This window comes from Bos grunniens, chromosome 18, assembly GCF_055505025.1.
Source record: "Bos grunniens cultivar Pamir isolate PY7600 chromosome 18, Bosgru_T2T1.0, whole genome shotgun sequence".
Lineage (NCBI taxonomy): Eukaryota > Metazoa > Chordata > Mammalia > Artiodactyla > Bovidae > Bos > Bos grunniens.
This window is the reverse complement of record NC_141182.1, coordinates 59,571,564-59,598,811: the sequence shown is the minus strand read 5'-3', so window position 1 is coordinate 59,598,811 and position 27,248 is coordinate 59,571,564. Positions and strand designations below refer to the sequence as shown.

Sequence of the window (27,248 nt, the reverse complement as noted above, 5' to 3'; positions counted from 1 at the left end):
GAGGGGAGTGTGATGCCAGGGAAAGTGTGGGAAAGTGCCTGTGTTGGACTCTGTGCCAGAGTTGACTGTCCTGCATCCCTCCTGAGACAGCGCGTGACAGAGAACTGTCTGTTCCACATGGTGAGGTCCTCCCTGTGTGTGTGGTTGGGACACAGGAAGGGGCTGTGTTGACTCTAAGCATTAAACAGCATGTTTTCCACTTTCTTGACACCCCTCTGAAGCTTCCTGTTGCCCCAGGACGCCCAGAAAAGGAGGAAGAGGAAAAAACAGTCAGGAATGGCTATTTCTCAGGTAAGAAGTATTTCTTACTGTATTTTCAGTTGATTCTCAGTCTGTCCTTCCTGAAATACCTGTCTTTGGACTCGCTAATCTTGTCTGACTCTGGAGTATCCTGTCTCACACCTTTACATGCACATTCAACCAGACACCTTCTGTCAGGATCTGTCGTCCTCACTTAGACCCCATCTCCCCATGACCCTGTGACCTGGACCTTGTGAGGAGGCTCCCCTGGGCACCACCCTGGGCAGGGCTTCACACCCACGGGTTGGCGACAGGGTCTCAGTGCTGTTGGGCAGCAAGGATTGCTAGGGCCCATCTGGATGTGCTGTCTGCTCTCTGTCAACCAGGGTAAGGAAGCTGCAGGTGGACGTCAGGTATTAACATGCACAGTATGTTGTAAAATACGGATAGAGACCACTAAGGGGAAATCAGTTCTGACTTTGTGTAGTACATTTAAAAGTAATTGAGCCTCCTTGAAAATCTTAAGGATTTTGGAATGGAATGGAAAATTCAGAAAGAGACTTCAGGGCCAGGGTATGTTTCATTATACCATCTAATTGAAACTATGAAATCAACATTTTTTGTTTTTGTTTTTTTACTTTATTTTCTGGCCACATGATGCAGCTAGTGGAGTCTTAGTTCCCTGAGTAGGAATTGCACCTGAAACCCTGCAATAAAATATGAGTACTTGACCACTTGACTTCCAGGAAATTCCCCAGCTTTCCTAATTTCAATGCAATATTTTGTTCATGGAATAAAAAGATAAACTTTGGCTTTTGTTAATAACTGGATACCTAACATTAAGGATTAAATCATATTACTGTGTTTTAAATATTTTTATTGGCTGTACTGGCTCTTCATTGCTGCAGTGGTTTTTATCTAGTTCTGTGTGGTGGCCACTCTCTAGTTGCAGTGTGTGGGCATTGTTGGGGCTTCTCTTTTCTTGCAGCATAGGCTCTAGAGGAGGCTGGATTCAGTGGTTTCACCTTCTGGGCTCTAGAGCCTGGCTCAGAAATTGAGGCTCATGGGTTTAGTTACCCTTGGCATATGGGATCGTACCAGAGCAGGGATCAAAGCCATGTCTCTTGCACTGACCAATGGGTCCTTTACCACTTTGCTACCAGGGAAGCCCTCATATTATTTTTAAATATAGGTATTTTATAGAGATTGTAGTTAAAGTCTTTTGTATGTTACTTTATGCTTACACTACTTTTTATTTTTTTGAACAAGTATAAAATAATGTTGAGGACTCCTCCTGATACAGTGGAGAAGAATGTGCCTGCCAATGTAGGGTGCACGGTTCCACCCCAGGTCCAGGAAGATCCCTCAAAACAACTAAGCCCATGCGGCACAATTACTGAGTCTGTGCTCTAGAGCCCGGGACCATCACTCCCGAAGCCTGCACACTCCAGAGCCTGTGCTCCAAAACAAGAGAAGGCACTGCAGTGAGAAGCCCGTTCACTGCAGCCTCAACTGGAGAAAACCCACTCATAGCAACGTTCTGTGTGGCAAGGGCTTTAATCAAACTGCAAAGCTTGCAGTTCATCAGAGATATCATACTGGGGAGAAACCGTGTAAATGTGTGTGTGGAAAGGACTTCAGTCAAACTTCAAGCTGTGCAGTTCATGGAAGAATTCATACTGGAGAGAAACCTGACAAACGTAACAATTGTGACAAATGTTTTATTGCACAGTCATCCTTAACTCCGCATCAGGCAGTTCCTATAGGAGAGAAAGCATAGAAATGTAATTTGGTGGAGGAGTCTTCAGTTCCAGCTCTTACTTTGCATTTCATCAGAGAATTCATACCAGAGAGAAACCATGTAAATGTGATATCTGTTGCAAGGGTTTTAGTCATATTAGAAAACTTGTAGTTTAATTGAGGAAGTCATACTGGAGAGAAAGCATATAAATGAGATCTCAGCGGCAAGTCCTTTAATCTAAATGCAAACCTTGCAGTTCATTGTAGAATTCATACTGGGGAGCAACCTTAGAAAGGTAACAATTGTGCCAAACATATTAGTGAACAGTCAGCTTTAACTCACTGCCATGCAGTTCATGTAGGAGAGAAAGCGTAGAGATGTGATGTATATGGGCAGTGCTATATTTGAAATGACCATGTAGAAATCATAGATAATTCATAGTGGAGAAAAATGTTAAGAATGGAACAATTGTGAGACACATTTAGTGCAAATGTAATGAGTATGGCAGAGCCTTTTATCTGAGTTCAGGCCTTATAATTCATCAGAGAATTCATACTGTATAGAAAGCATTCAAACTTGGCAGAGCTTCTAGTGCTTGCTCAGCCTTAACTGACCTTTTGGCAGTTCCTAGAGGAGAGAAACCACATAAATGTAATTTATGTGACAAACTCTTCAGTCACAAGGAATGACTTTGCAGATCATCTGAGAATCAATATGGCAATGAAAACTTACAAGTGTAGTAAATGAAGTAAAGTATATCTACTTTTTGACTCTCAGAAAAGTCAAACTGGAGGAAAACCACATGAAATGTGCTAGGTGTGGCAAAGCTTTGATTCTGTGTTCAGATGTAACTAACCATCAGATAATTAATTAGAATTGAAGTCTTACTCACCTAGTGCCTGTGTTATGTGTTTCGGAAGCCATTTGGTTTTTACAAAATTCATACTGGTGAGAAGCCATACATTTAGAACGCAGTCAATCCCTCCAGTCTAGATTGGAGGGAATCATAAATATAATGTGTGTGGTCAGAGCTTCAGTAATGGGCTGATCATTCCCATCATCAGATTATTCATAATATAGAGAGACTTTACAAGTGTACGAGGGTGGCAAATCCTTCAGTTGGCATTCAGGCCTGAAAAGACATCAGGTGATCCATACTGCAGAGACCATACGAATGCAATCAATATGCAACCAGGCTTTTCAGGTGTTTACACCTTCGGCTTCTTGAGAATATTCCCTAGGTAGAAGCTACATCACTGAAAGGAGTGCATCAGGGGTTTTAGACAACAGTCTGCCGTCAGGATTCAGTAAAGAACTCATTCTGGATAGAAAGCTTACATGTGACCTGAGTGTGTAGAACCTTTACCTCAGGGTCACACCTTACCAACCATCAGATGATCCGTCCTAGCGAGAACCTTGCTAGTGTACAGAATGTGGCAAGGCCTTCAGGTACTGCTTCAAACTCATGGTTCACCACTTTATACTTAGAAATGCAACGACTATGATAGCTTTCAAAATTGCGTTTCACTCTTTAGGTATTCTGGAATTATATATGCCTTTTCGATACAATGTCTGGGTTTATCATAAATTTCCTTGCAAGGAACAGACCTGTTTTAATATTCCGGCTACAGTCACCTTCAGAGGTGATTACAGTAATGAATTGTTTATCCCCGCTGCCCCGCCCCGCCCACTGCGCCCGGAGGCCCGGCCCCCCACGCCCCGAAGCTCCTCCTAACACTTCCGCTGTCCCCACGCGTCTTCGGCTTCGCTCAGTGCCCCGCCCCTCGGCGACCAGGCTCCGCTGAGTCCCCGCCCCCAGGCCGCTCCGCCCTTTCACGGCGCGTGCGGGCAGCGGCCCACAAACCAGGAAGCGGAGCGCGGCGAGTGGAGGTCTCTCAGCTCAGCGTGAGTTTCTCTCTTTCTAATTAAACCTGCGGCCTGCTGCCTCCTTTCCTCGGTACCAGGAGCCTCAGGTTCGCTAGTGACTCTCAATCCCTGCGCCCGTCTCACCATCCCCAGCAAGTTCAGACGTCTTGGTGAGCAGCAAAGGGGCTCCTCCATTTTGCTTTAAAGTCGCTCTGAAGCCGCTTCCAGCTTTTGGTCCACAGCGACGCTTCGTTTCGCACCTCTTTCCTGCTTCAAACCATTTACTGACCTCACTGACCCCTCTGCCCTTCCTACACCGCATACAGTTCTCTACGGCTAGGTGGGTTTATTAGCTCCGCGGCCCCCAACCTCGTCCTCTCGGCCCCTGGCCGCGCCGACCGCCACGACCACCCCGCTCCCCGGTCCTGGGTTTTTGGAGAGCCAGCCCCGCTGCTGAGACCGCTTCCCTCCCAGTCCCTCTCACCTCAAGTCTCCTCAGGCCGGCCCTTCCGCCCCGCAGGCCATGCCTTCATAGTGACGTTGCCCTGTCCCGTGTCGGGGAGGCGACCTGCGCCAGTCACGTGACACCCGAGGTTCTTCCATTCCAAATTCCACCCGTTGCGGTTTGGCTCTTGAGGGAACCGGGCTTCTTATTCAGTCGCCATCCCTGCAAATAGGAGGCCGGGGCGGGGCGGGGGTGGGGGTGGGGGTGGGTGGGGTTAGAAGCAGCAGAGACAGCGACTCCTAGAGAAATATTTAATTGAGAAAAGGATGACGGATAAGCGATGGCAATGAAAAGTAATGGTGAGGAACTTGGGAAGAGACAACAGCATGAAAAAGAATCGGCCTTGAAGGTAGCGGTTAGGGAAAACGTTTAGAGAAAAGCAGCATTTCCTGAGAATTAAAGGTGAGCAAGATAGGGAGGTAGTGGTGTTCATTCCGAGTCTTTACGACCCCTCTATTTATCAGAGTTTGCTCAGATTCATGTCTGTTGAGTCCAGGGATGGTATCTAACCATCTCATCCTCTGTCGCCCCCTTCTATAGCTTTCAAGGGAGAGGGGCTGTAAATCACAGGTCCCAAAGAGGGCAACAGTGGAGAGGCAGTTCACACAGAGAGCCCGCAAAGGGGACACAAGCGTTGGGGTCTTGGCTTACAGAGCAATATCCTGCTGAGAGACAAAGGGGACTCCTAGTGATTGGAGAAGGAAATGGCAACCCACTCCAGTGTTCCTGCCTGGAGAATCCCAGGGACGGCGGTGCCTGGTGGGCTGCCGTCTATGGGGTCACCCAGAGTCGGACACGACTGAAGCGACTTAGCAGTGATTGGAGGAGCTGAGAAAGGAAGCTGAGAGGAAGCATAGCCACTTGGGGGTGCCAGAGAGGGGAGGAAAGGAGGGCAGAGATTCTTGGAGATTTAGGATCATCAAAGAGGTTGGATTAGAAGCATTTTACAGGGAACAGATGGCAGAGAGAGGCCGGATGGGAGTCAGGGAAGAAGTAGAGAGGAGGACAGGCACAGCAGGAGCGCAGAGGGGAAGAGAAAGGGAGACAGAGGAAAAAGTAGGGAAACATAAACTAAATGAAGTGGAAACAAGTAGTGTGCAGGTTTGGGAGCGGATTAGATCTAGATGAGTGCTGAATCGATTTGATCAGGATTTTTAACTCGTGGTACATTGATTTTTGGCTTTAGAATCTACTAAGTTTAAAACTTTCTTTTTTAAATTATACAGATGAAAATGAGAATTGCAAAACTTCTGTCTGTAAGGCTTGTGCGTGTTGTAATTTTCTGTATTAAAAGATAACATCCACGTGCAGAAGCTATAGAGGTGGGGGTTGCGGCAGTGACTTGATTCCCTTAGAGGTGAGTCGGGGTACCCCCTTCCCTTTTCCTGGTGCAGAGTAGAGGTTATGGAGAGGAGAAATGGGGCAAGAACTGACTCTCTTACTACATGATGCCTTTTCCAGGCACAGTAAAAATATTCTTTGTGATGGTTTTACTTTTTGCTTTCTCCTTTCTTTATATTTCATTATTTTGTATCTTGGATTAGTTAATTGAATTAGTTAATTGAATAGTTCATTGAATACCCATCTTCTTATAAACAATTATTCATTTGTGAAATAAGATTTGGTGGACTCCTGTAACTAATTCATGTCATTCTTTTCTAAATACTCTATATTCTGAAATTTTTTTTAAACTTTACACCGGAATTCTTCAATGAAAAAAATGTTAATAAGCTGATTCACTTTAGGTTTGTTTCACATTTATTAGAGGCCCATTTGCTGTTTCTTGTTTATGTTATATTTTGAAAACATTTTTTGGTAACTAATAAATAGTTATAGACCATTTTGATGAATGTTTGGTAAGGGTGTCAGTGATCTTTTATATTAAGAGTCACAACCTAATTTAAGCAGTTAGTCTGATACTCCATTTTCCTCTCTTTTATGTGATCTAGTAACTAGTGAGCTATGATTTGGTCTGATGATGCTTCCTCAGGTCCAGAAGCTGAGCAACACTGACCCCTGAAATGATTGGCCAAATTGGGTGTGTGACTGTGTGTGTGGCAGTTCTGCTTGTAGGGAGAGCCCACGTGTTATTAGAATTTGAAATAGGTCCCAGTCTTCCAAAATGAAAAGACAACAGTAGGATGGAGATGGGAACATAGGCTCAAAGCCTGAGAGGAAATCATGAGCCATCTTCTGTGAATAAAGCTCAGTCTGTAGGGAGGCCTCCCACCTCTTGCCAGGGTCTCCAGCCTCATCCTGGGAGCCGACCCTGTTCTCATGGTCAGTCCGTCTTGGTCACATTCACTTAGTCCTTGTTCATAAACACCAAAACCTTCTTGTCTCGGATCTTAGTTTCTACTCCTACCTTTGGTCATTGTATCACTGTTGCCCTAGCGCTTTCTGTTCCTTCAGGTCTAGGCCAGAGAGGTCTCCCCATCTCCTTCTGATATTCTCTGTCATGTTAACCAGGTTTACTGCTTCAGTATTAATTACCCTCATCAGATATGCCATTCTCCTTTAATTATTTGGAGTCTTTCCTCTTTTCCCTTCATTGAAGTGTTCACCGTATTCCTCTTCCTCCCAGGACGCTTGCAGCATCTCACTCTGGGGGTGAGGACTGGGACTGTGGGCTGGGCTGAAGAATCCTCAGGGATGATGGAGGTTATAGGCTTGGTGATGATGGCTCCCATATTTGTTCTGGACATTTCAACTCTGATTGATCCTTACCCCATGTGGAGACTTAATTACTCAAAAGCAAAAGGATGTTGGAGTCCTAAAAAGCCTGGCAGATCCAGTGTCTTGAGGTGTCCCCATGTTTTAGTTTGCAGTGTCACTGCTCACTGCAGCCCCCAGGTCTTCTAAGCTCTGTCCATGCAGGGACCAATTGCCATCTTGGACAGCAGCTTTGCCTTCTAGCAGCTCATCTGCTCAGCGACAGATGCTGAGTTTCCTGTGATTAGACTGGTCAGTATCTTAGGGGAGTATGTAGGAGATGACACCTCCCTATCCCCAAACCACCTTCCCCCCATTAATGACCTGGGGTATCTTCCAGTTAGCCATGAGCAGGGAGAACAGGAGCCGGTGAGATTGGGGCCTCTCTCTCTTTGTGACTTCTTTACTGAACTCAGTCCAACCATCCTCAACTACATAACGTCCTTTTTGCTAAGTGGTTTCCCCAAGAGGACCAGCTTCTTGGTCTCCATACTGAGTGTCCAGTGTCCTTGGATTTGCAGCTAGGGTGCATTTCTTTTGCAATGCCCACGCCTAGAGGTCTCTGTTCTTGTTCAGCTGTGCACGGAGAAGGGGTAGAAAAATAGGAGAAAGTGAGGGGGAGCGTGTCAGGGTTTCCAGGAGGGTTGTGGGAGCAGGACTGCACCTTTTAATGAACCCAATGAATGGTGTGTTTGCATGTGAGAGAGAGAGACAAGCATAGTTGTGGGATCACGGAGCATGTGGACCTGTTGACAAAGGGGGTCTCAGTTCTGGCTGGAGGTCCTGGACGTGGGCTCATGGCTAATTGTGGGCTGTGTGGAATGGTGGGCGTGCCAGTGTCTTGGCTCAGTTTTCCGGGGACACAGATGCTGTGACTGAGGTTTGCATGACTGGGTTTAATTGGGAATCTCGTGATCACACCTGTGGAGGAAGAAAGGCTGTGGGATTGGGAAGAAGAATGTTATCCTGCAGTGTGTTAGAAGCAAGGGCTGAGCTGAGCCCACAGGGAGGTCTGGGTGCAGGAGGATGGGGACAGTGGTCCCAGAGAAGGGGGGCGGGATCCAGGAGGTGCCTCACAGCACCCCCTCCACACTGGATTTTTTGTGGTCTTTAGGGGGGGCGAGAATTAAGTATGCAAACCATAGCATAACTGTGGGTAAAACCCCAGAGATCACTTCGTGTGTTACCTTTGGTATTTCTGTTATTTTGAGTTGCTCATAAAGTTTCAGATGCCTTTGGAAGTTAAAAAAAAAAACAAAACTTGCAGTGTTTCTGTGGAAGATATTGAAGTCGCGTTGAGATATGTGCATCAGCCTACACATCTGTCTTTTATTATTAGAGTTTGGAGATAACAGTTTGGGGACTGGCTGGGGTCACTCATTTCTGACTCTTGTAACCCCTTGGCCTGTAGCCTGCAGGCTCCTCTCCATAGAATTCTCCAGGCAGGAATACTGGAGTGAGCTGCCATTCTCTTCTCCAGGGCGTCTTCCCAACCGAGGGATCGAACCCGGGTCTCCAACATTGGCAGCGGATTCTTTAACGTCTGAGCTACCAGAAAAGTCCTGGTAGGTAGCATACACTCAGAGAAACACAAACATGTATATAATGACATGCACCCATAAAAATGGCGATTTTTGTCACTTGGGATCACTTGGATGAATGTAGAGAATATTATGCTAAGTGAATTAAGGCAGGTAGGAAAAGACTGATTATATGTGCTTGCTTATATGTGGAATGTAAAAATCTGAAACCACTAGTAGCAGACAGTGGGATGGTGGTTATCTGGGGCTGGGAGGTGGGGAAAATGGGGAGATGTTGGTCAAAAGGTAGAGACTTTTGAGTTGTAAAATGAGTGCGTCCTGGGGAGGTGTGTGCAGCATGCTGACCGTAGTTAATCCTGTTCTGTTACTGCATGCTGGGAATTTGTCAGGAGAGTACATCATGAGTGTTGTCACCACACATAGAACATGGGAATTTGGAGGTGATGGATGTGTTGGTTCGTGGATTGTTATAAATATTTCACAGTGTAGACATGTATCACATGGTCACATCGTGCATGGTATGTGTACACATCCCTTCTTGTTAGTCAGTTCAATGTCAGTCAGGCTGGAAAAGAAGAAAGTGGGAGGTAGGCTGGACTTGACCCCTTGAGTGGTATTCAACCCAGGCTTCACATGAGATCATGAGGCATTTTGCCCGGGCACGTATTGTACCCCTCCCCCAACAGACACGCTCCTCAGGTTCTCATGTGGGGCCTCGCCCCAGGAATGTGAACAGAGCCACAGATGATTCCGATCTGGATCCTGCATTGGGCCCCAGGGCTCTTAGCCTCCACTTCTGAGACTGAGATCAGGCCCTGGGGGGGTGGGGAGGGTGCTCTGCTCTGAGTGGGGCTGGACCAGGGCCTGCTGTGTGACCTGAACGGCATCGTGGGGTCAGCGGAGGTACCCCCTGCTGCTGTGTGCATGAGGCCTCACCAGGAAGGAAGTGTGATCCCAGGGAAAGTGTGGAAAAGTCCCGTGTTGAACTCTATGCTGCAGTTGACTGTCCTGAGTCCCTCCTGAGACAGTGGCCACAGAGGACTGTTTGTTCCACACGGTGAAGGCTTCCCTGTGTGTGTGGTTGGGGCTCAGGAAGCGGATGTGTTGACCCTAAGCATTAAATACCATGTTTTCCACCTTCTTGACACTCCTCTGAAGACTTGCGTTAGCTGAGGAATAAGCCCAGAACAGGAGGAAGGTGAAAGAAAACGTGTCAGGAATGGCTCTTTCTCAGGTAAGGTCATATTCTCAGTGGATTCTCAATCTGTCCTGCCTGAAGTATCCATTTTTGGACTCGCTAATCTTGTCTGACTCTGCAGTGCCTTGTCTGACTCCTGTACATTCACACTCACCCCGGGGCTTTCCCTCAGGGTTTGTCGTCCTCACTTAGATCCTGTCTCCCCATGACCCGGTGACCTGGCCCTTTTGAGGAGGCTCCCCTGGGCACCGTGTTGGGCAGGGCTTCTCACCCACGGGTTGGAGACAGGGTCTCAGTGCTGTTGGGCAGCAGGGATTGCTTAGGGCCCATCTGGATGCCCTGTCTGCTCTCTGTCAACCGGGGTAAAGAAGCTGCATATAGATGTGAGGTATTAAAATGCATAATACGTGCCAAAATCTGAAAAAGAGTCCAATAAGGGGAAATCAGTCCTACTTTTTATAGTACATTTAAAACTAAGTGAGGACCTCCTTGAAAATCTTAAATGTTTGGGAGTGAAATGAAAAGTTCAGAAAGAGACCTCAGGGCTAGAGAATGTTTCATTACAGCATCTAATTTAAACTATGAAATATATTTTGCTAATTATTTATTCTTCCTTTTTGGCCACACGATGCAGCTTGCAGGGTCTTAGTTCCTTGAGGAGGACTTGAACCTGAAATGCTGTGGTGTAAGTGCAAGATCTTAAACCCTGGACTGACAGGGAATTCCCCCAACTTTCCTAATCATGATGCAATATTTGGTCATGGAATGAAAACATAAACTTTGGATTTTGTTAATAACTACATACCTAACAATAAGAATAAGATAATATTACTATATTTAAATATACTTTTTCTGCTGTACTGGCTCTTCATTGCTTCACTGGCTTTATCCAGTTCTGGCGAGTGATGGCCACTCTCTAGTTGTGGTGTGTGGGCTCCTCATTACGGTGGCTTCTCTTTTCTTGCAGCCCAGGCTCTAGAGCATGCTGGCTTCAGTAGTTTCACCTGCTGGGCTCTAGAGCTCTGGCTCTGAAATTGAGGCCCACAGGCTTAGATGCCCTTTGGCATGTGGAATCTTTATTGACCAGGTATCAAACTTGTGTCTCTTGCACTGCCCAGTGGATTCTTTACCACTGAGCCTCCAGGAAAGCCCTCATATTATTTTTAAATATAGCTATTATATACAGATTAGAATAAATCTTCTGTATATTACTTTCTGCTTGTATTTTCATTTTTTTGAACTAGTATAAGATAATGTTGAGGACTTCCCTGGTGGTACAGTGGATAAGAATGTGCCTGCCAATGTAGGGTGCATGGGTCCCATCCCAGGTCCAGGAAGATGCCTCAGAGCAAAGACGCCCAGGCGCCATAACTACTGAAACCCACACACTCTATGCTCCAAAACAAGAGAAGCCACTGTAATGAGAAGCCCGTGCACTGCAGCTGCAAATACAGAAAGCCTCCTCACAGCAAGAAAGACTCAGCAAAACCAAAGTAAATAACTTGAAAAAGACATAGAATGCAGACAAATTACTGAAGTACAAACTGATGCATTTTTAATGTCCTAAAGATGCTGAAATACACGTGAATAAAAGAAAACGAGAGTATCATCCCAGAATGTGTCAAAAGGCATCACCTTGGAGTAGGAGATGGCCACTCACTCCAGTATTCTTGCCTGAAAATCCCATGAACAGAGGAGCATGGCAGGCTACCATGAGGTCACAAAGATCTGACCCGACAGCAACAAAGCAACAACAACCTCCACACACAGCAGAGTGAGCTCCCAAAAACAAATCTAAACCTCTGATTTACCTCCTGCAGATTCTTCAGTGACTTCCAGTTACTTTAGGAATAAAGTCCTAAATCCAAAGACCTTGTAGAAAGCGGCCTCTACCTGGCATCACCCCTCTTTGTTCCCTGTGTCCCAGTTAGACTGACTGACTTTCTGTTCACTAAATACCTTCCTGCCTCAGAGCCAGCACTCAGGCTGTTCTCTCTGCTTGCAACACTCTTCCATTTCCCACCTTGCCAATCCTAAGTGTTTCCTCCTCATGGAGACCTTGTGTGATTCCTTGATGTACGTCAAGACTTTCTGATAAATCTTCTCTTAGCACCAGGCCTGTTTCAGAGCACATGTTGCAATAGTAACTTTAAAATTATGGATGTAATTGGGTGGCTGGCTGCTAGACTGTAAGCTCCATTATGTTCACTGCTGTACTCCCAGTTTGGGGACCACGTTGACACTCTGTAAATTTGGATTGAAAGAAAAAATAGGTCTTCCTTGTTTCAACCAGGTGTGTGTTTACATTTGCATGTGTGAGTGCATGGATCTGTAATTCCATGGTTTTATTACAGAACATCATCTCATAAACATGTTTTATGCTTTGTAGCAGTTGAAATTGTATCAAGTGTTTTCCTTTCCTTTAAGTTTTTTCTATCTCATTACATGAATGATGTAAACAGTAGTAAGAGTATTGACATTGTGTGGTTGGTGGGAAGAGCGGGTGACCCTGTACAGTGACCATTTATCCTATCATCGTGTCCGACTCTCTGTGACCCAATGGGCCATACATAACCCTTCAGGCTCCTCTGTCCCTGGAATTCTCCAGGCAAGAATATGGGAGTGGGTTGCCATGCCCTCCTCCAGGGGGATCTTCCCCCTGGAGATATGAACACCATGTCCCCTGCATTGCAGGCAGATTCTTTACCGCTGAGCCTTAGGGCAACCCAGATACCTACATATGATACTGCATATTATAGTGTTCCCTGTGCATTCAGAAGGAGGTAGATAGTAAATTAATTTGTGAATATTTTTCTGTCCATCTATCATGTCTGTCTTTCCTTGGCTAACAAAAGATCTGGGATTCTACACCTCCATTGCACTTCAGCTTTCTTGAACTTGTTTCAGTTTTTCTTGGAACTCTCTGTGGATATACTTTGCTGCTCTGGTATTTCTGTTGGCAGTCCCAACCACCTGACCTCAGGTGCTGTTGCCTCATTTCTTAACTGTTTGATCTGCGCAAATTCTTAGAATGACAGAGTTTTCATGGTAAGATGGACCCAGATCTTTCTCTAATGTGCTGTTATGTTGATGATAAGTTCATCTGTGTAAAGTCTTAGAGTAATGCTTAGTGTGTAGGAAGTGTTGAGACACCTGTCATCAGTGTGATGATGTCATAATCAAAACAATGTGTGTTCTTTAAAGCCACCGTGGACTTTGTCATCTCTGAAGACACCAGTCTTGTAACTCATCTAGATATTGAATGTCCCTTGGTGTGTATAGTGTAACACTTATGCATAAAGAACTCACTGGTTGAATTTATTTGTATATTCTGCATGTATTGTCCATACGAGTGACAAATTCATGTTTATTGGAAGATGTCATAGTCTTATGAAACAACAGGAAAATTACCCGAATTGATCATTACCCCTCTAACCTCTTCTCATTTCGTGTAAAAATAAGAATCTTCCCCAGCGCCTGTTAGTAAAATATGCTTTCATTTCAGACACAGTTGACCGTTGAGGATGTGGACATCAAGTTCACTCCAGAGGAGTGGGAATGCCTGGACCCTGCTCAGAGGGCCTTGTACCGGGACGTGATGGTGGAGACCTACAAGAACCTGCTGTCTGTGGGTGAGGATCATTTCCCTGTGAAGTTGGATTCTGGTTTGGGGGTATCTCTGTGTTTTCCCTCTGTGTCTCTTGGCAGCCCCTGTTTTGCTTGACTGAGTTCATAGCCTTGTCCTTTCTTTGGGTGATCTGCCCACTGTGTGATACGCAAATTTCTACACAGTTTAAGTATTTATAAAGGTGATTTCGAACTTTGAAATATCCAATTCCCTGTTTTCTACCCTTGTATTCTTGGTTCAGTAGTTCTTGGAAAGAACTAGATACATGGATGCCTGTGTACTCAGTTGGTACAGTTGTGTCTGACTCTGCAACCCAGTAGACCGTAGCCCTCCAAGCTGCTCTATCCGTGGGACTCTCCCGGCAAGAGTCCTGGAGTAGGTTCCCATGCCCTGGTCCAGGTGCTTTTCCCCCGCATGGGTCGAAGCCGTGTCTCCTGCGTGGCAGGTGGATACTTTACCTTTGAGCCCCAAGGAAGCCCAGGTATCTGCATATTATACTGTTTCCTGTGCATTCAGAAGGACGCAGATAGTAAATTAATTTGTGAATGTTTTTCTGTCCGTCTATAATGGCCATCACTTCTTGGCTGACAAAAGAAGTTGGATTCTACACCTGGCAATGCAGGAGGCACAGGGTCTAGGTCCTCTCTAAAGCAGGCCTGTGAGCTTGCTTCTAACTGGCTGGACATTGCCCTGACTGTGAGTGCCCTGACTGCTTGCTGTGAGTGCAAGGCTTGCAGCACCAGAGATAGATAGGGGACAACTCTTGAGATTGTTGAGCCCTTGGAGGTGCCCTGGCCTACTCAGCTGTAGGCTTAGCAACATTATAAGTTTTGTAAGACAAACAAATAGTATTAACATGCAACCAAAGCTGCTATTTGCTCACAGATTGCTGATGATATCAATTACCGTCCTGGGATTATAAGGGCGAACCCAAAACTGCAATCCTTGAAGTCTCACCCATGACTGTAACATGCTGCCTGGGACCTTTTCCCCACTGGGTCTCCAGATGGGCTGTGTCCCGATACTTCCCAGCACTGTTTGAGTCTGGATGTTGGTCAGAACCCAATTTGGTTGTGTACCTTCTGCTGTTTCTACTTTGCTTTTCTTTTATTGTTAGCATATTGAAAGTCAGCTTGATAATTCTATAATAAGTATTTGTATTACTTATTTCTACAGAACAAGTGGCTTATTTTGTTAACAAATCTTTGAACTTGAGGTGAAAGTGACAACATTTGGCAAAACTTTAATTGGCCCTGTGAGCAGTATTTGTGAGACAAAATGCCACTCTGTAAGAAGAAAGCGGTTAAGGTTGATGAAGTTTTTATTTCCTAATAGGAAGATTTGCATTACTGCTAGTTCGCTGACACCGCAGAAGACAATGGCACCCCACTCCAGTACTGTAGCCTGGAAAATCCCATGGACAGAGGAGCCTGGTGGGCTGCAGTCCATGGGGTCGCTAAGAGTCAGACACGACTGAGCGACTTCTCTTTCACTTTTCACTTTCATGCATTGGAGAAGGAAATGGCAACCCACTCCAGTGTTCTTGCCTGGAGAATCCCAGGGACGGAGGACCCTAGTGGGCTGCTGTCTATGGGGTCGCACAGAGTTGGACATGACTGAAGCGACTTAGCAGCAGCAGCAGTAGCAGTTAGCTGATACATGGGATGTTTTCACTGGATAGTGTGAAAATTGGAACCTTAAAGAGGGCTGTACCCTTAGAAGTTACTGAATATTTGTGACTCTCACCCATTGAGAAAGGATAAGAATGCCATGCTGGATGAGAGGCTGGATCCTTCTCTCTCCTACTGTGAGGTACATAAAATGAAAGGGAAACTCACCCAGTCATGTCGGAGTCTTTGCGACCCCATTGACTATAGAGTCCATGGAATTCTCCAGGCCAGAATTCTGCAGTGAGTAGCCTTTCCCTTCTTCAAGGGATCTTCCCAACCCAGGTATTGAACCCAGGTCTCCCCTTTATTGCTGGAGGATTCTTTACCAGCTGAGCCACCAGGGAAGTACAGGAGGTACATAAAGCGATTTTAAAATTGTCTGAAGAGAAGTTACAACTGGAAACAGAATTATGCGGTTGGTGATAATGGTTGTCCATATTACAATGTCAAATTATATATTAGCTGATCAAATTCTCACATTTTAAGTGGGCTCTCTCCTGTGCTCGCCCACATCTCTTAACAGTGACCCCCACTGCCTTTCTGTCTCCATTATCTTTGTCCTGTTGTGGCCTTTCACCCCTCCTACCGCTCTGTCTCCCTCTCCATCAGCTAGTCCCCTTCTAACTTCCCCTGTCTGTCAGTGGGGAGGGGGAGCCCAGCTTCCCCCACTCCTGCCCCCACTCTAACAAATGTCTTTACCCCTTCAGATGCTTCTGATCAAGTGAAGAGCCCCATTTCCCAAGATGGACAATCTATGATTTTTATCATCCATCTGCCCCAGTTAATCACAGTCAATTTGAACACTGTTTACTCTGTATTTTAGATATAAGACTGTGACTATTGAAAGGGAAGATAAGTTTTTTGACACAGGGATTGCTGTGATATTCTTTAGACTCTGGAGAAAACTGGTTAAAATGATTTTTCCTTTTTTCTTTTGAAACTAAAAAACCATTTCTTTTTGCATATGGAATAAAAACAGCTAGCTTCTTAAAAAGCCCTGCCTACAGAAAAGCTTGAAGTTAACCTTTACCAGGGATCCCAGATGACTCTAGTGGTAAAGAAGCTGCCTGCCAGTGTGGGAGACACTGGAGATAACCCACAGGAGATGTGGGTTCAATCGCTGGCTTGGGAAGATCCCCTGGAGGAGGATACCAACTCCAATGGAGTCAGAGAGACATTTTAAATCTGTTTGGATTTATGCATGTCTCAGTGTGTGTCTTTGATTTTGGATAATATCGCTGAGGTTTATTTGTAAATGAGCTCTTACTCAATTGGCTTTAAAAGAAAGGAAGCACTTGGGCTTCCCTGGTGGCTCAATGGTAAAGAATCCACCTGCCAGTACAAAGGACAGGTTCTATCCCTGGTCCAGGGAGACTCCACATGCCGCAGAGCAGCTAAGCCCGTACACCACTACTGAAGCCCACGTTCTCTAGAGCTCATGGTCCACAAGAGAAGTAGCTACAATGAGAAGCTCATTCACCACAACTAGAGAGTAGTCCCTGCTTGACATAACGAGAGAAAGACAGAGCAGTGATGATGACCCAGTGAAGCCAAAAATAATAAATGAATTAAAAAAGCAAAAAACAGTAAGTGCATACAAATCAGTTAGAAGGGAAATTAACCTAAATGAATTTCAGGTTCATGTGAACTGGGAAATATTCAATATTAAATATCTAGTATTAATGTTTACTCATCTAATTAAGACTTATCTTGAGTCATCCACATTGTGTAATAATTCTGTTGTGTTACATTGAGAGATTTAGGACTATTGATGAATATGTTTGGTGCTACTCTGAGATGCTCTCTATAAGAAAGCAAATGTTTTTAGAAGTTATCGGTAGTATTTATGTTCACTAATCTAGAAAATGCAATATAAAGCACAGTTCATGGTTGCTTAAGGAAGGTAAGATGTGTGTTTTCAGTGAGAAAGGTGTGAGAAATGAAATTGAGTTTGGATGCTCATAGCAATGAGTGGAAGCTGGAAGGAAGGTCTTCATTTCCCAGGCCAAGAGTCCTGACCATTGGACCACAGCAGCCAACAATTAGGGCTGAGGTCCCTAGTGTTGCCTGCCTAGTCAATAAAGAATTCAGATGAAGAAGCACAAGGTAAAGAGTAAAGGAAAATGTTTATTGAAAGGAAAAGTACATGCAGAAAGGTGCATGGGCTAGATCAGAGAGACCGCCCCACCTTTGGTAAATGTCAATTCTTTTTAAAGGTACAGTTTTCCAGGTCTTCGTCTCCCCTTGGGCTAGTCACCTTCCTTTGTCCCCTCTGGTTAATTTGTCTCAGGACCTCCCCCTGGGGTGTGAACGCACACCGTAACCAAGATGTATCTCGAAGTGAAGGCTTCTGGGAGAAGCAAGACTCATTATGGCCTGAATTATCCTCTGACTTGACCTCAAGCGACCTTTCTGCACATGTGTAGTGTCTCCGTTAATAGAGTTTTTTCCTTTCTTTGTCATTGCTGTGATTATTCCCTTGAGGTAAGAGACAAAGACTGGCTATTTACCCTGTATTTGTTAGCTATAGATTCCTCAACTGGAGCCCAGCTATCTCTTGTCTCAGGGAATGCAGAGAGAAGGGTGACTGATTGTAGATATCCAATCTGGAGCCCATCTGTCTCCTACGTAAAAATTACATTTTATTAAGGAAGAAGAAATTCAGTCTGACTTACAGGTGGCTGTTTATGTTCATCGCAGCACTGTTTATAATAGCCAGGACATGGAAGCAACCTAGATGTCCATCAGCAGATGAATGGATAAGAAAGCTGCGGTACATATACACAATGGAGTATTACTCAGCCATTAAAAAGAATACATTTGAATCAGTTCTAATGAGGTGGATGAAACTGGAGCCTATTATACAGAGTGAAGTAAGCCAGAAGGAAAAACATAAATACAGTATACTAATGCATATATATGGAATTTAGAAAGATGGTAACAATAACCCAGTGTACGAGACAGCAAAAGAGACACTGATGTATAGAACAGTCTTATGGACTCTGTGGGAGAGGGAGAGGGTGGGAAGATTTGGGAGAATGACATTGAAACATGTAAAATATCATGTAAGAAACGAGTTGCCAGTCCAGGTTCGATGCACGATACTGGATGCTTGGGGCTAGCGCACTGGGACGACCCAGAGGGATGGTATGGGGAGGGAGGAGGGAGGAGGGTTCAGCATGGGGAACACATGTATACCTGTGGCGGATTCATTGTGATATTTGGCAAAACTAATACAATTATGTAAAGTTTAAAAATAAAATAAAATTTAAAAATTAAAAAAAATTAAAAAAAAAAAAAAAGGAGAGAAAGGTTTATGGAAAGTGGACCCCAAGAAAAGAGGTGTCAAAGGTTAGGTCTTTCTATGATCTGTAGCAGTGTGTCATTTGACTCCTGTCAATGTTATTGCTTGATTTTGGGGAGCATGTGATGAGGTGTTTCAAAGGGATCGAATTCCTCTCTGTCCCCCTTCTGTGCTGGATTCCGTGGGATGTCCACTTTTTGGTCCATGTAGAGCAATAGTAACACCTCCAGAGCTGTAATCCCTGGAGCCAGCCTGGTTCTCTTCGTATTTGCTGCACTTGGAAGACCTCATTGGAAGAAGGGAAGAGAATGGCCAACCTTTGATTGCATTTGGTATCTCGGATCCTACACAGAGCTGCCTTCAACCTGTCTTCCTGTTCAGAACCCTCAGCTATTCCAGTTGTTACTGCTTTTGCCACAACCTTCAGCAGTATGTTGGGAGAAGGCAATGGCAACCCACTCCAGTACTCTTGCCTGGCAAATCCCATGGACAGAGGAGCCTGGTAGGCTGTAGTCCATGGGGTCGCTAGGAGTTGGACACTACTGAGCGACTTCCCTTTCACTTTTTCACTTTCATGCATTGGAGAAGGAAATGGTAACCCACTCCAGTGTTCTTGCCTGGAGAATCCCAGGGACGGGGGAGCCTGGTGGGCTGCCGTCTCTGGGGTCACACAGAGTCGGACACAACTGAAGTGACTTAGCAGTAGCAGTAGCAGTCAGCGGTATATGTAACAGGAATGTGGTTTTTATCTTCTGTGATTGTAACTCAGGAAGCCTGTAAGGACAGTGGACTCTGAGATCTTCTCTTGTATCCCCAGTCTTGCATATGTGAATCATGCTCCAGGTTCCTTCCGTCCATGCTCATACTGTACAAAATGACCCGTGCTCATCCACTGAACCACATTTTCAGGACATGGATTGATATGTGGGGGAGTGGTACTTGAGAAACCATTTATAGGTGAGATGGCTGAGTAAGGCTGTTTGTTATGCAGATCAGTTCTTGTGTCTCACTTGACCTTATGTTTTTAAAGTCCTGAAGTTTGTTGTAACCTTTTGTAATGTGTTCTGCCCAAGTGGGCCCTGGTGGTTAAGAACATGTATGAATCTGTAGGTCTGGGTTTCAGTCCTGCTTTGCTCATTACTTCATGTGCCATGGAATTATGTTCATGAACCCTGGGAATCTACTACTTTTATTTGAAAAATTGAGGTAATTCATGCTTTTAGATGTCATAGAATTTTGACTATTTTACTGAAAAGGTCAGAAGTTACTTTTTTTTTTTTTTTCCTGAAGCATGTGGCTGACGGGATCTTAGTACTCCACTCAGGGATGGAATCTGTACCCCCTACAGTGTAATCATGTAATGCTATCCACTAGACCATCAGGAAATTTGCCTCAAAGATTACTTTTGCTTAAAATGCATATTTACTTCATGTCATTGTTATTGTGACATATCTCTTTGTCTGCATTACATCCTGTATATTGTTAATTTACATTTCGTTCTGAAGAGTTTGTCTCTGACTCTAGTTAATAAGTTTTCAAATAATATTCCTCTTTTATAGCGTATTCTTTACCTCTCAGCCATAAGGAATGCCCCAAAGCTTGTTCCTTTACATGTATCTTAGAGCCAATGAACCGTGTAAGTGAAGGATACTGTATAGATAGGCAGTTGCTATATTGAGTGGCTGTTATTTAAGTAGAGATTGTTTCATTTATTAATTCTTTGTCATTTAAAGATGACAGTATGTTTTACACAGTATAACTCACACGAACCACTTGTTATAAAATGCCGTATGTCTGTCTAGTTATTGATTTATAAGAGGTATTTAGAAAAGTGTTCTTTCTTTTTTGTAAAAATTATTTTAGGGAATTCCCTGACAGTCCAGTGGATAGGAGCACTTTCACTGCAGTGATCCTGGGTTTAATCCATGGTTAGAGAACTAAGATCTCATAAGCCCTCATTGGGAGGGGGGCTGTTTTAATAAATTCTTTATTTTCACTATGCAGTGTTTGTTGAACAGTTGTCAACTGCCATTTATGTTTTACAGTTTTCGTTAGAATGCTTCCTGTGGATTATTTACCATTACAGTGTGTTGCCTTGTTGATCCTTTCTTGCTTAGTTGCTCAGTCCTTTCTGACACTTTGTGGTGTCATGGACTGTAGCCTGCCAATCTCCCCATCCATGGAATTTTTACTATTTTTTTATCCTCAATTATGAGACAGAAGTGTGTTTCTACCAAGTAGAATGAGCTTTGAGATCATGGTGGGAAAAGATCTTTTCCTTTGAGAATTGACATGGGTTTGCATAAAATGAATGTTTTCCTGATTGTGTCTTTCAAACTTGGGTACCCTAAAATTAATTTGAATTCTGTGTGATTGCTCTTTTCTTTTTTAAGGAGTTCTATTCCTTTAGTGTCCCTTATATTTTTAGTTCATCATTGGGAAGATTCAAAATACTGTTCAGGATGGGTATGACTTTTGGTATAATATGATGTGTTCAACAGGAAAAAATTTATTTATGAATTGTAATTAATACGATACCTATGGTTCTTTATATCTTGTAGATGTGTCTCGTATAGATATGACCATGAAATTACAAGCAAAAGGAAACAGTGGAAAAGGAGAAATTTTTCAAAGAGTGATATTTGGGAGAGCTGAAACTTCTGAAATTAAAGATTTTTTCCTCGGGAAGATACAGGAAACTGTGGATGGTTTTGAGAGTCTGTGGACAGATAATGAAAGAAGAGACTACGGAATATCTATATCCCATAACAAAAATCTCACTGACGGAAGAGATCATCAGAGTAGAAATGATGCAGGAGATAAGCCTGCTGAAAGGCACGAATCAAACTTTCATGATGAATTGCAGATGCTTCCGTCTGAAGGGACAATTTTTGAATGTAGTCAAGTCGTGATGCATATGAACAGTAGTGCTTCAGTTTTGCCAATTCAGAGAACTCATAGTGTCTACAAAGGCAATTCTCATAAAAATGAGTGTGCTGTTATGCATCCCTCAGAACAGGCCCCAGACCCAGAAGGACACAAGAAAAAATCTTACAAAAGTAATGAGTGTGGCATAACCATGCTTCAGGACTCAGAACTCACTAGACATCAAAGAATCCATATAGGAAGATTACCATATAAAGCTGACGTATGTGGCAAGGCGTTTAATGATAATGTGAGGCTTGCAGTTCATCAGAGAAATCATACCGGAGAGAAACCGTATAAATGTGATGTATTTGGTCACTGCTTTAAGCACAATGCACACCTTCAAAACCATGGGAGAACTCATACTGGAGAGAAACCATATAAATGTGATGTGTGTGCAAAAGCCTTTACTTGCAAAGAAAGTCAGGCACTTCATCCGATCCTTCATACTGGAGAGAAACCATATAAATGTGATATATGTGGCCGTGGCTATACTCGAAAGTCAGACCTTGGAATTCATCAGAGAGTTCATACTGGAGAGAAGCCATATACATGTGATGTGTGTGGCCGTGGCTATACTCGAAAATCAGACCTTGGAATTCATCAGAGAGTTCATACTGGAGAGAAGCCATATAAGTGTGATCTCTGTGGACAGGCCTTTACTCGCAAAGAAAGCTACACAGTTCATCAGATCCTTCATACTGGAGAGAAACCATATAAATGTGATGTGTGTGGCTGTGGGTATACTCGAAAGTCACGCCTTGGAATTCATCAGAGAGTTCATACTGGAGAGAAGCCATATAAGTGTGATCTCTGTGGACAGGCCTTTACTCACAAAGAAAGCCACACAGTTCATCAGATCCTTCATACTGGAGAGAAACCGTATAAATGTGATGTGTGTGGCCGTGGCTATACTCAAAAAGCACAACTTGTAATTCATCAGAGAGTTCATTCTGGAGAGAAGCCATATAAGTGTGATCTGTGTGAACAGGCCTTTACTCGCAAAGAAAGCCACACAGTTCATCAGATCCTTCATACTGGAGAGAAACCATATAAATGTGATGTATGTGGCCGTGGCTATACTCGAAGCAGACAACTTGCAATTCATTGGAGACTTCATACTGGAGAGAAGCCATATAAATGTGATGTATGTGGCAAGGCCTTTAGTGTAAATAGAAGCCTTAGAACTCATCGGAAAATTCATACTGAAGAGAAACCATAAAAATGTGATATATGTGGCAAGGCCTTTAGAGTAAAAGGAAGCCTTACATCTCATCAGAAAATTCATACTGGATAGAAAGCATATCAATGTGATGTATGTGGCAAGGTCTTTAGTTTCAAATCAGCCTTAACTCTCCATCAGGCAGTTCATACAGGAGAGAAAGCACAGAAATGTATCTATGGGGCAAAGTCTTCAATTCCAGCTGTTACTTTGCAGTTCATTGGAGAACTCATTTTCGAGAGATGTTTGTGGCAAGCCCTTTAGTCAAACTGCAAACCTTGCAATTCATCGGAGAATTCATACTGGAGAGAAAGCATATGAATGTGTTGTCTGTGGCAAGGCCTTTAGTCATATTGGTAAGCTTGCAGTTTATCCAAAATTCATACTAGAGAATAACCATATAAATGTGTTGCGTGTAGCTGATCCTTTCCTTGAAGTGCACAACATGGAATTCATCAGAGAATTAATACTGGAGAGAAAACAAATGTGATCTCAGTGTCAAGGCTTGTAATCTAAACACAAACCTTGTAGTTCATCAGAGAATTCATATTAGAAACCTTACAATTGAAACAATGGTTACAAACTTTAGTGCCCAGTCAGCCTTAACTCACCATCAGGTAGTTCGTATAGGAGAGAAAGCATAGAAATATAATGTATGTGGCCAGTTTTTTACTTGAAATGACTGTCATAGGAAGCATCAGATAATTCATAGTGGAGAAAACTGTTACAAATGGAACAATTGTGAGAAGCATTTTAGTGCAACTGTGATGAGTGTGGCAGAGCGTTTAATCTGAGTTCAGGCCTTATGATTCACCAGAGAATTTGTACTGTATAGAAAGTGTACAAATGAAATGATTGTGGCAAAGCTTTTAGTTCATGTTCAGCCTTAACTGACCATTCGGCAGTTCATACAGGAGAGAAGCCACATAAATGGGATTTATATGGCAAAGCCTGCAGTCACAAGGAATGGCTTTGCAGATCATCTGAGAATCAGTACTGCAGTGAAAACATACAAATGACTACATTTGTATGTAAATGTAGTAAACTACTGCAATAAACTACGTGAAGTTTTTGACCTTCCAAAAAGTCAAACGAGGAAACTGCACAAATGTGGTCGATGTGGCAGAGGCTTGATTCTGTATTCAGATCTAACTAATCCTCAGGTAATTAATTCTGAATTGAAATCTTGCCCACATAGTGCATGTGGTAAGTCTTTTGCATGGTATTCAGTTTTTTACAAAACACGAGAAAATGCCTACTGTCAAGATTCCATACATTCAGAGCACAGTCAATCCCTCCAGTGGAGGAAATCATGTAAATGTCTGCAGCCAGGATTTCAATAATGGGCTGATCATTCCCATCATCAGAGAATTCATAATGCAAAGAAATCTTACAAATATGAGTGTGGAAAATCCTTCAGGTGGCATACAGGCCTAAAAAGACATCAGGTGACCCATACTCAAGAGGACTTCCAAAGATAATCAATGTGGCCAGGCTTTTTGTTTACACCTTAGGCTTCTTGAGCCCAAACTGTATCAATGTAATAAGTGTGTTGGGTTTTTAGGCAACAATCCAACTTCAGGCTTCATTAAAGAAGTCATTTTGCAGAGAAAGTTTAGAAGTGACATGAGTATGTAAAACCTTTACTCAGGGGTCACATCTCACCAACTATCAAATCATCCATGCTACAGAGAAGCTTACTAGTGCAGAATATGTGGCAAGGCTTTTAGGTGCCCCCTGTATCTCAGTGTTCAGCAAATACTTTATACTTAGAAATGCAACTTTTATGGCAGTCGTCACAATTACTGCTCAGTCTTTAGGTATCTAAGAACATATATCCTATAGATAAACCACACAAATACAATATCTGGGAAGAATTTTACCCAAACATCAAAGTTGGGAAACATTCTGGAGCAGTGCTTTACAAATGCAATGGAGGTGGAGAAAGTTTCAGCTTGAGTTGAAGTATTAGACAAGACTCCATAGTAAAGAGGAGTCTTTGAATTGGATGGCAAAGGCCTTTCTGCAGGCTTCAGAGTGCACTAGGCTTCAGAATATGTTTCAGAGAAACCACACAGAAGTAATGTGCTCAGTAAAGCCTTAAGGCAAAGATCAAAATGATGGAACCTGAGAGGGCAAGCTTACAGAAGTAATGAATTTTTTCATGAGATATTCACACCTTGGGTGTGATTTATGCAGGCCAGAAACTACAGATAAACTGAATTTGGAAATACATTTAAGAAAATTTATTTCCTCAAGATTCTCCCCAAGATTCATATCGGGGAGAATCCTTAGAATTGTAATGACTTTCATAAAATTTTGGGACAGTTCTTACAACAGATCACATGAGAAGATTCATTTTAGGATTAAATCTTTAGTTTTCCAACAATTAACCTCCTGTTTTATGGCAGTATAATTATGTTAAGTGTGTTGAAACTTCCTGACCTTTTGAAATGATCACTAATCTTCAGTGTATATTTAATTCCTTGAGTTTTCTTGAAAAGGTGATGTTATTTTTTAATGACATTTCTGCAAGGTTTGACAGCTTTTATAGCTTTCTTAGGGAGTTTCATGATGGTTTCTGCAAAGAAATCAGTAAGATGAAGGAGCAGACTTCATTAGGTGTGCTTCGTTAATATCCATCTTTCATGGGTAAACAGGGACACTAAAATATCAAATTCAGTGGTGTGTGAATTAGGATCAGCGAGGGACAGAGAACCATGTCAAACCATGACAGGACTCAGCATGCTCATTATGTTCAGGATGCCCTTCTGTACACAGGCCACCGTGATTATAGGACTGAATGATGTACCATCTGCCTATGCAAAGAGCAACCTGGACATTAAGGGACTTGGGCTTTTCATGGGAGGGGAGTTGACAGGTTACTGAAGACTGATTACGTGGGAGAAATTATAGCAGGGAAATGCTGGTCATTTTCTCCCTTAACTGGCTGTTGCCATTGCATATAAATGATTAATGGAAACGTCTTGGAAATTGAAGAAAATGGGATCAAAAGAACCAGAAAAGTATGCATGTGTATCTGTTTCATCACTGATTGCTGCAATTTGTGTTGTACTTCTGTTTTCTTCAGAATGTATCCTAAGTCTTGTAATCTAATAAAATTTGTATCATTTTCCCCATAACCCTGAATGGATCATGTTTCTTCCAACAACACAGTTTTTCACCACCTCAACTTCATAACAGAAACTAGGAATGCACCAAAGGCACTCCAGGTAGAAAAAATGTAGAATTTCTTTTCATGATGACATCAAACAATAAGCAATTTGGGGATTATACTTATAATTTGCAATTCAGTTATTACAGCACACTCTGTCCATAACGGAACAATTGTATTTCCGATGTCCGCTTGTGCCAAAATGAAACTAATAGCATGTGCCTAATTTACATGAAGTGAAAACATGAATAATAAATGTGCAAAAACTAGGAAATAAAACACTTTCAAAATAAGATTAAAGGTGATAGCTCTTTTTGAGCTGGGAGGATCCTGAAATAAATTATTTTTTGTTATTCATTTGTTATTGGTCATATAGTTGTGGCTTATAGGATATCTCCAAAGCATGTAGGAATTTCCCAGACCAGGGATCTCTCCCATGTCTCTATTTGGCAGGTGGATTCCTTACCACTGAGCACCAGGGAAGACCCAGAAATAGTTTAGAGTCCACACTTATTATATTATGGGAATATTTTTGTTTGATAAACTAGAAATTTCATATATTCAGTCCCCAATATGTTGGATCTTGTTACTTTGCAGTCACTGAAAGAACAAGATGCAACGAAACCCAAAGTTTGGTTTGGATTTTGAGACAAATGAAGCCATAAGTTGAACTCTTATGAGAATGTTAACTGCTGAAGCTTTCTAGTGGAAGCATGGTAGCCTGCCAAACTGTTCGGTTCAGTTCAGTCGCTCAGTCGTGTCCAACTCTGTGATCTTATGGACTGCAGCATGCCAGGCTTCCCTGTTCATCACCAACTCCTGGAGCTTGTCAAACTCATGGCCATCGAGTCAGTGATACGATCTAACCATCTCATCGTCTGCCGTCCATTTCTCCTGCTCTCAATCTTTGCCAGCACCAGGGCCTCTTCAAATGAGACCGTTCTTTTCATCAGGGGGCCAAAGTATTAGAGTTTCAGCTTCAGCATTAGTCCTTCCAATGAATATTAGGACTGATTTCCTTTAGGATAGACTGGTTGGATCTCCTTGCAGTGCAAGGGACTGTCAAGATTCTCCAACACCACGGTTCAAAATAATCAGTTCTTTGGCACTCAGCTTTCTTTATAGTCCAACTCTCAAATCCATACATGAATACTGGAAAAACCATACGTTTGATCAGACAGATCTCTGTTGGCAAATAATGTCTGCTTTTTAATATGCTGTCTAGATTGGTCATGACTTTTCTTCCAAGGAGGAAGTGTCTTTTAATTTCATGGATGCAGTCACGATCTGCAGTGATTTGGGAGCCCAAGAAAATAGTCTGCCACTGTTTTCACTGTTTCCCCTTTAATTTTCCTTGAAATGATGGGAACCAGATGCCATCATCTTAGTTTTCTGAATGTTGATTTCAAACCAACGTTTTCACTCTCGTCTTTCACTTTTCTCAAGAGGCTCTTTAGTTCTTCACTTTCTGCCATAAACGTGGTGTCATCTGCATGTCTGAGGTTATTGACATTTCTCCCG

At 43.1% G+C, this 27,248-nt stretch overlaps 1 protein-coding gene and 1 long non-coding RNA gene across 14 annotated transcripts; one reads left to right on the top strand and one right to left on the bottom strand.

The window, feature by feature from the left end:
• LOC147354460 (uncharacterized) lies at positions 1-25,695 on the top strand. Of its 13 annotated transcripts, XM_086354158.1 has the most exons (8): positions 3,800-3,886; positions 5,579-5,709; positions 8,545-8,629; positions 9,764-9,839; positions 10,438-10,488; positions 11,373-11,577; positions 13,309-13,435; positions 20,967-25,695. In XM_086354158.1, exons 7-8 carry the CDS (start codon positions 13,402-13,404, stop codon positions 22,550-22,552), a joined length of 1,620 nt encoding a protein of 539 aa, XP_086210284.1. In that variant the 5' UTR covers positions 3,800-3,886; positions 5,579-5,709; positions 8,545-8,629; positions 9,764-9,839; positions 10,438-10,488; positions 11,373-11,577; positions 13,309-13,401; the 3' UTR covers positions 22,553-25,695. The 13 variants fall into 13 exon arrangements, with proteins under 13 accessions (XP_086210279.1, XP_086210285.1, XP_086210275.1 ...); XM_086354157.1 differs by lacking the exon at positions 5,579-5,709 and having other exon boundaries at positions 3,754-3,886; XM_086354155.1 differs by lacking the exon at positions 11,373-11,577.
• LOC147354461 (uncharacterized) lies at positions 1,944-4,524 on the bottom strand. Its single transcript, XR_015146446.1, has 3 exons — positions 4,332-4,524; positions 2,874-2,970; positions 1,944-2,000 (listed from the first exon to the last, which is right to left on the bottom strand). It is a non-coding gene; the product is annotated as an uncharacterized LOC147354461 (long non-coding RNA).
• Positions 25,696-27,248: the final 1,553 nt, after the last annotated feature.

Coding starts and splice junctions, on each gene's coding strand:
- LOC147354460 (XM_086354153.1), top strand. Junction 13,436..20,966: donor CAAGAACCTGCTGTCTGTGG/GTGAGGATCATT, acceptor TATATCTTGTAG/ATGTGTCTCGTATAGATATG.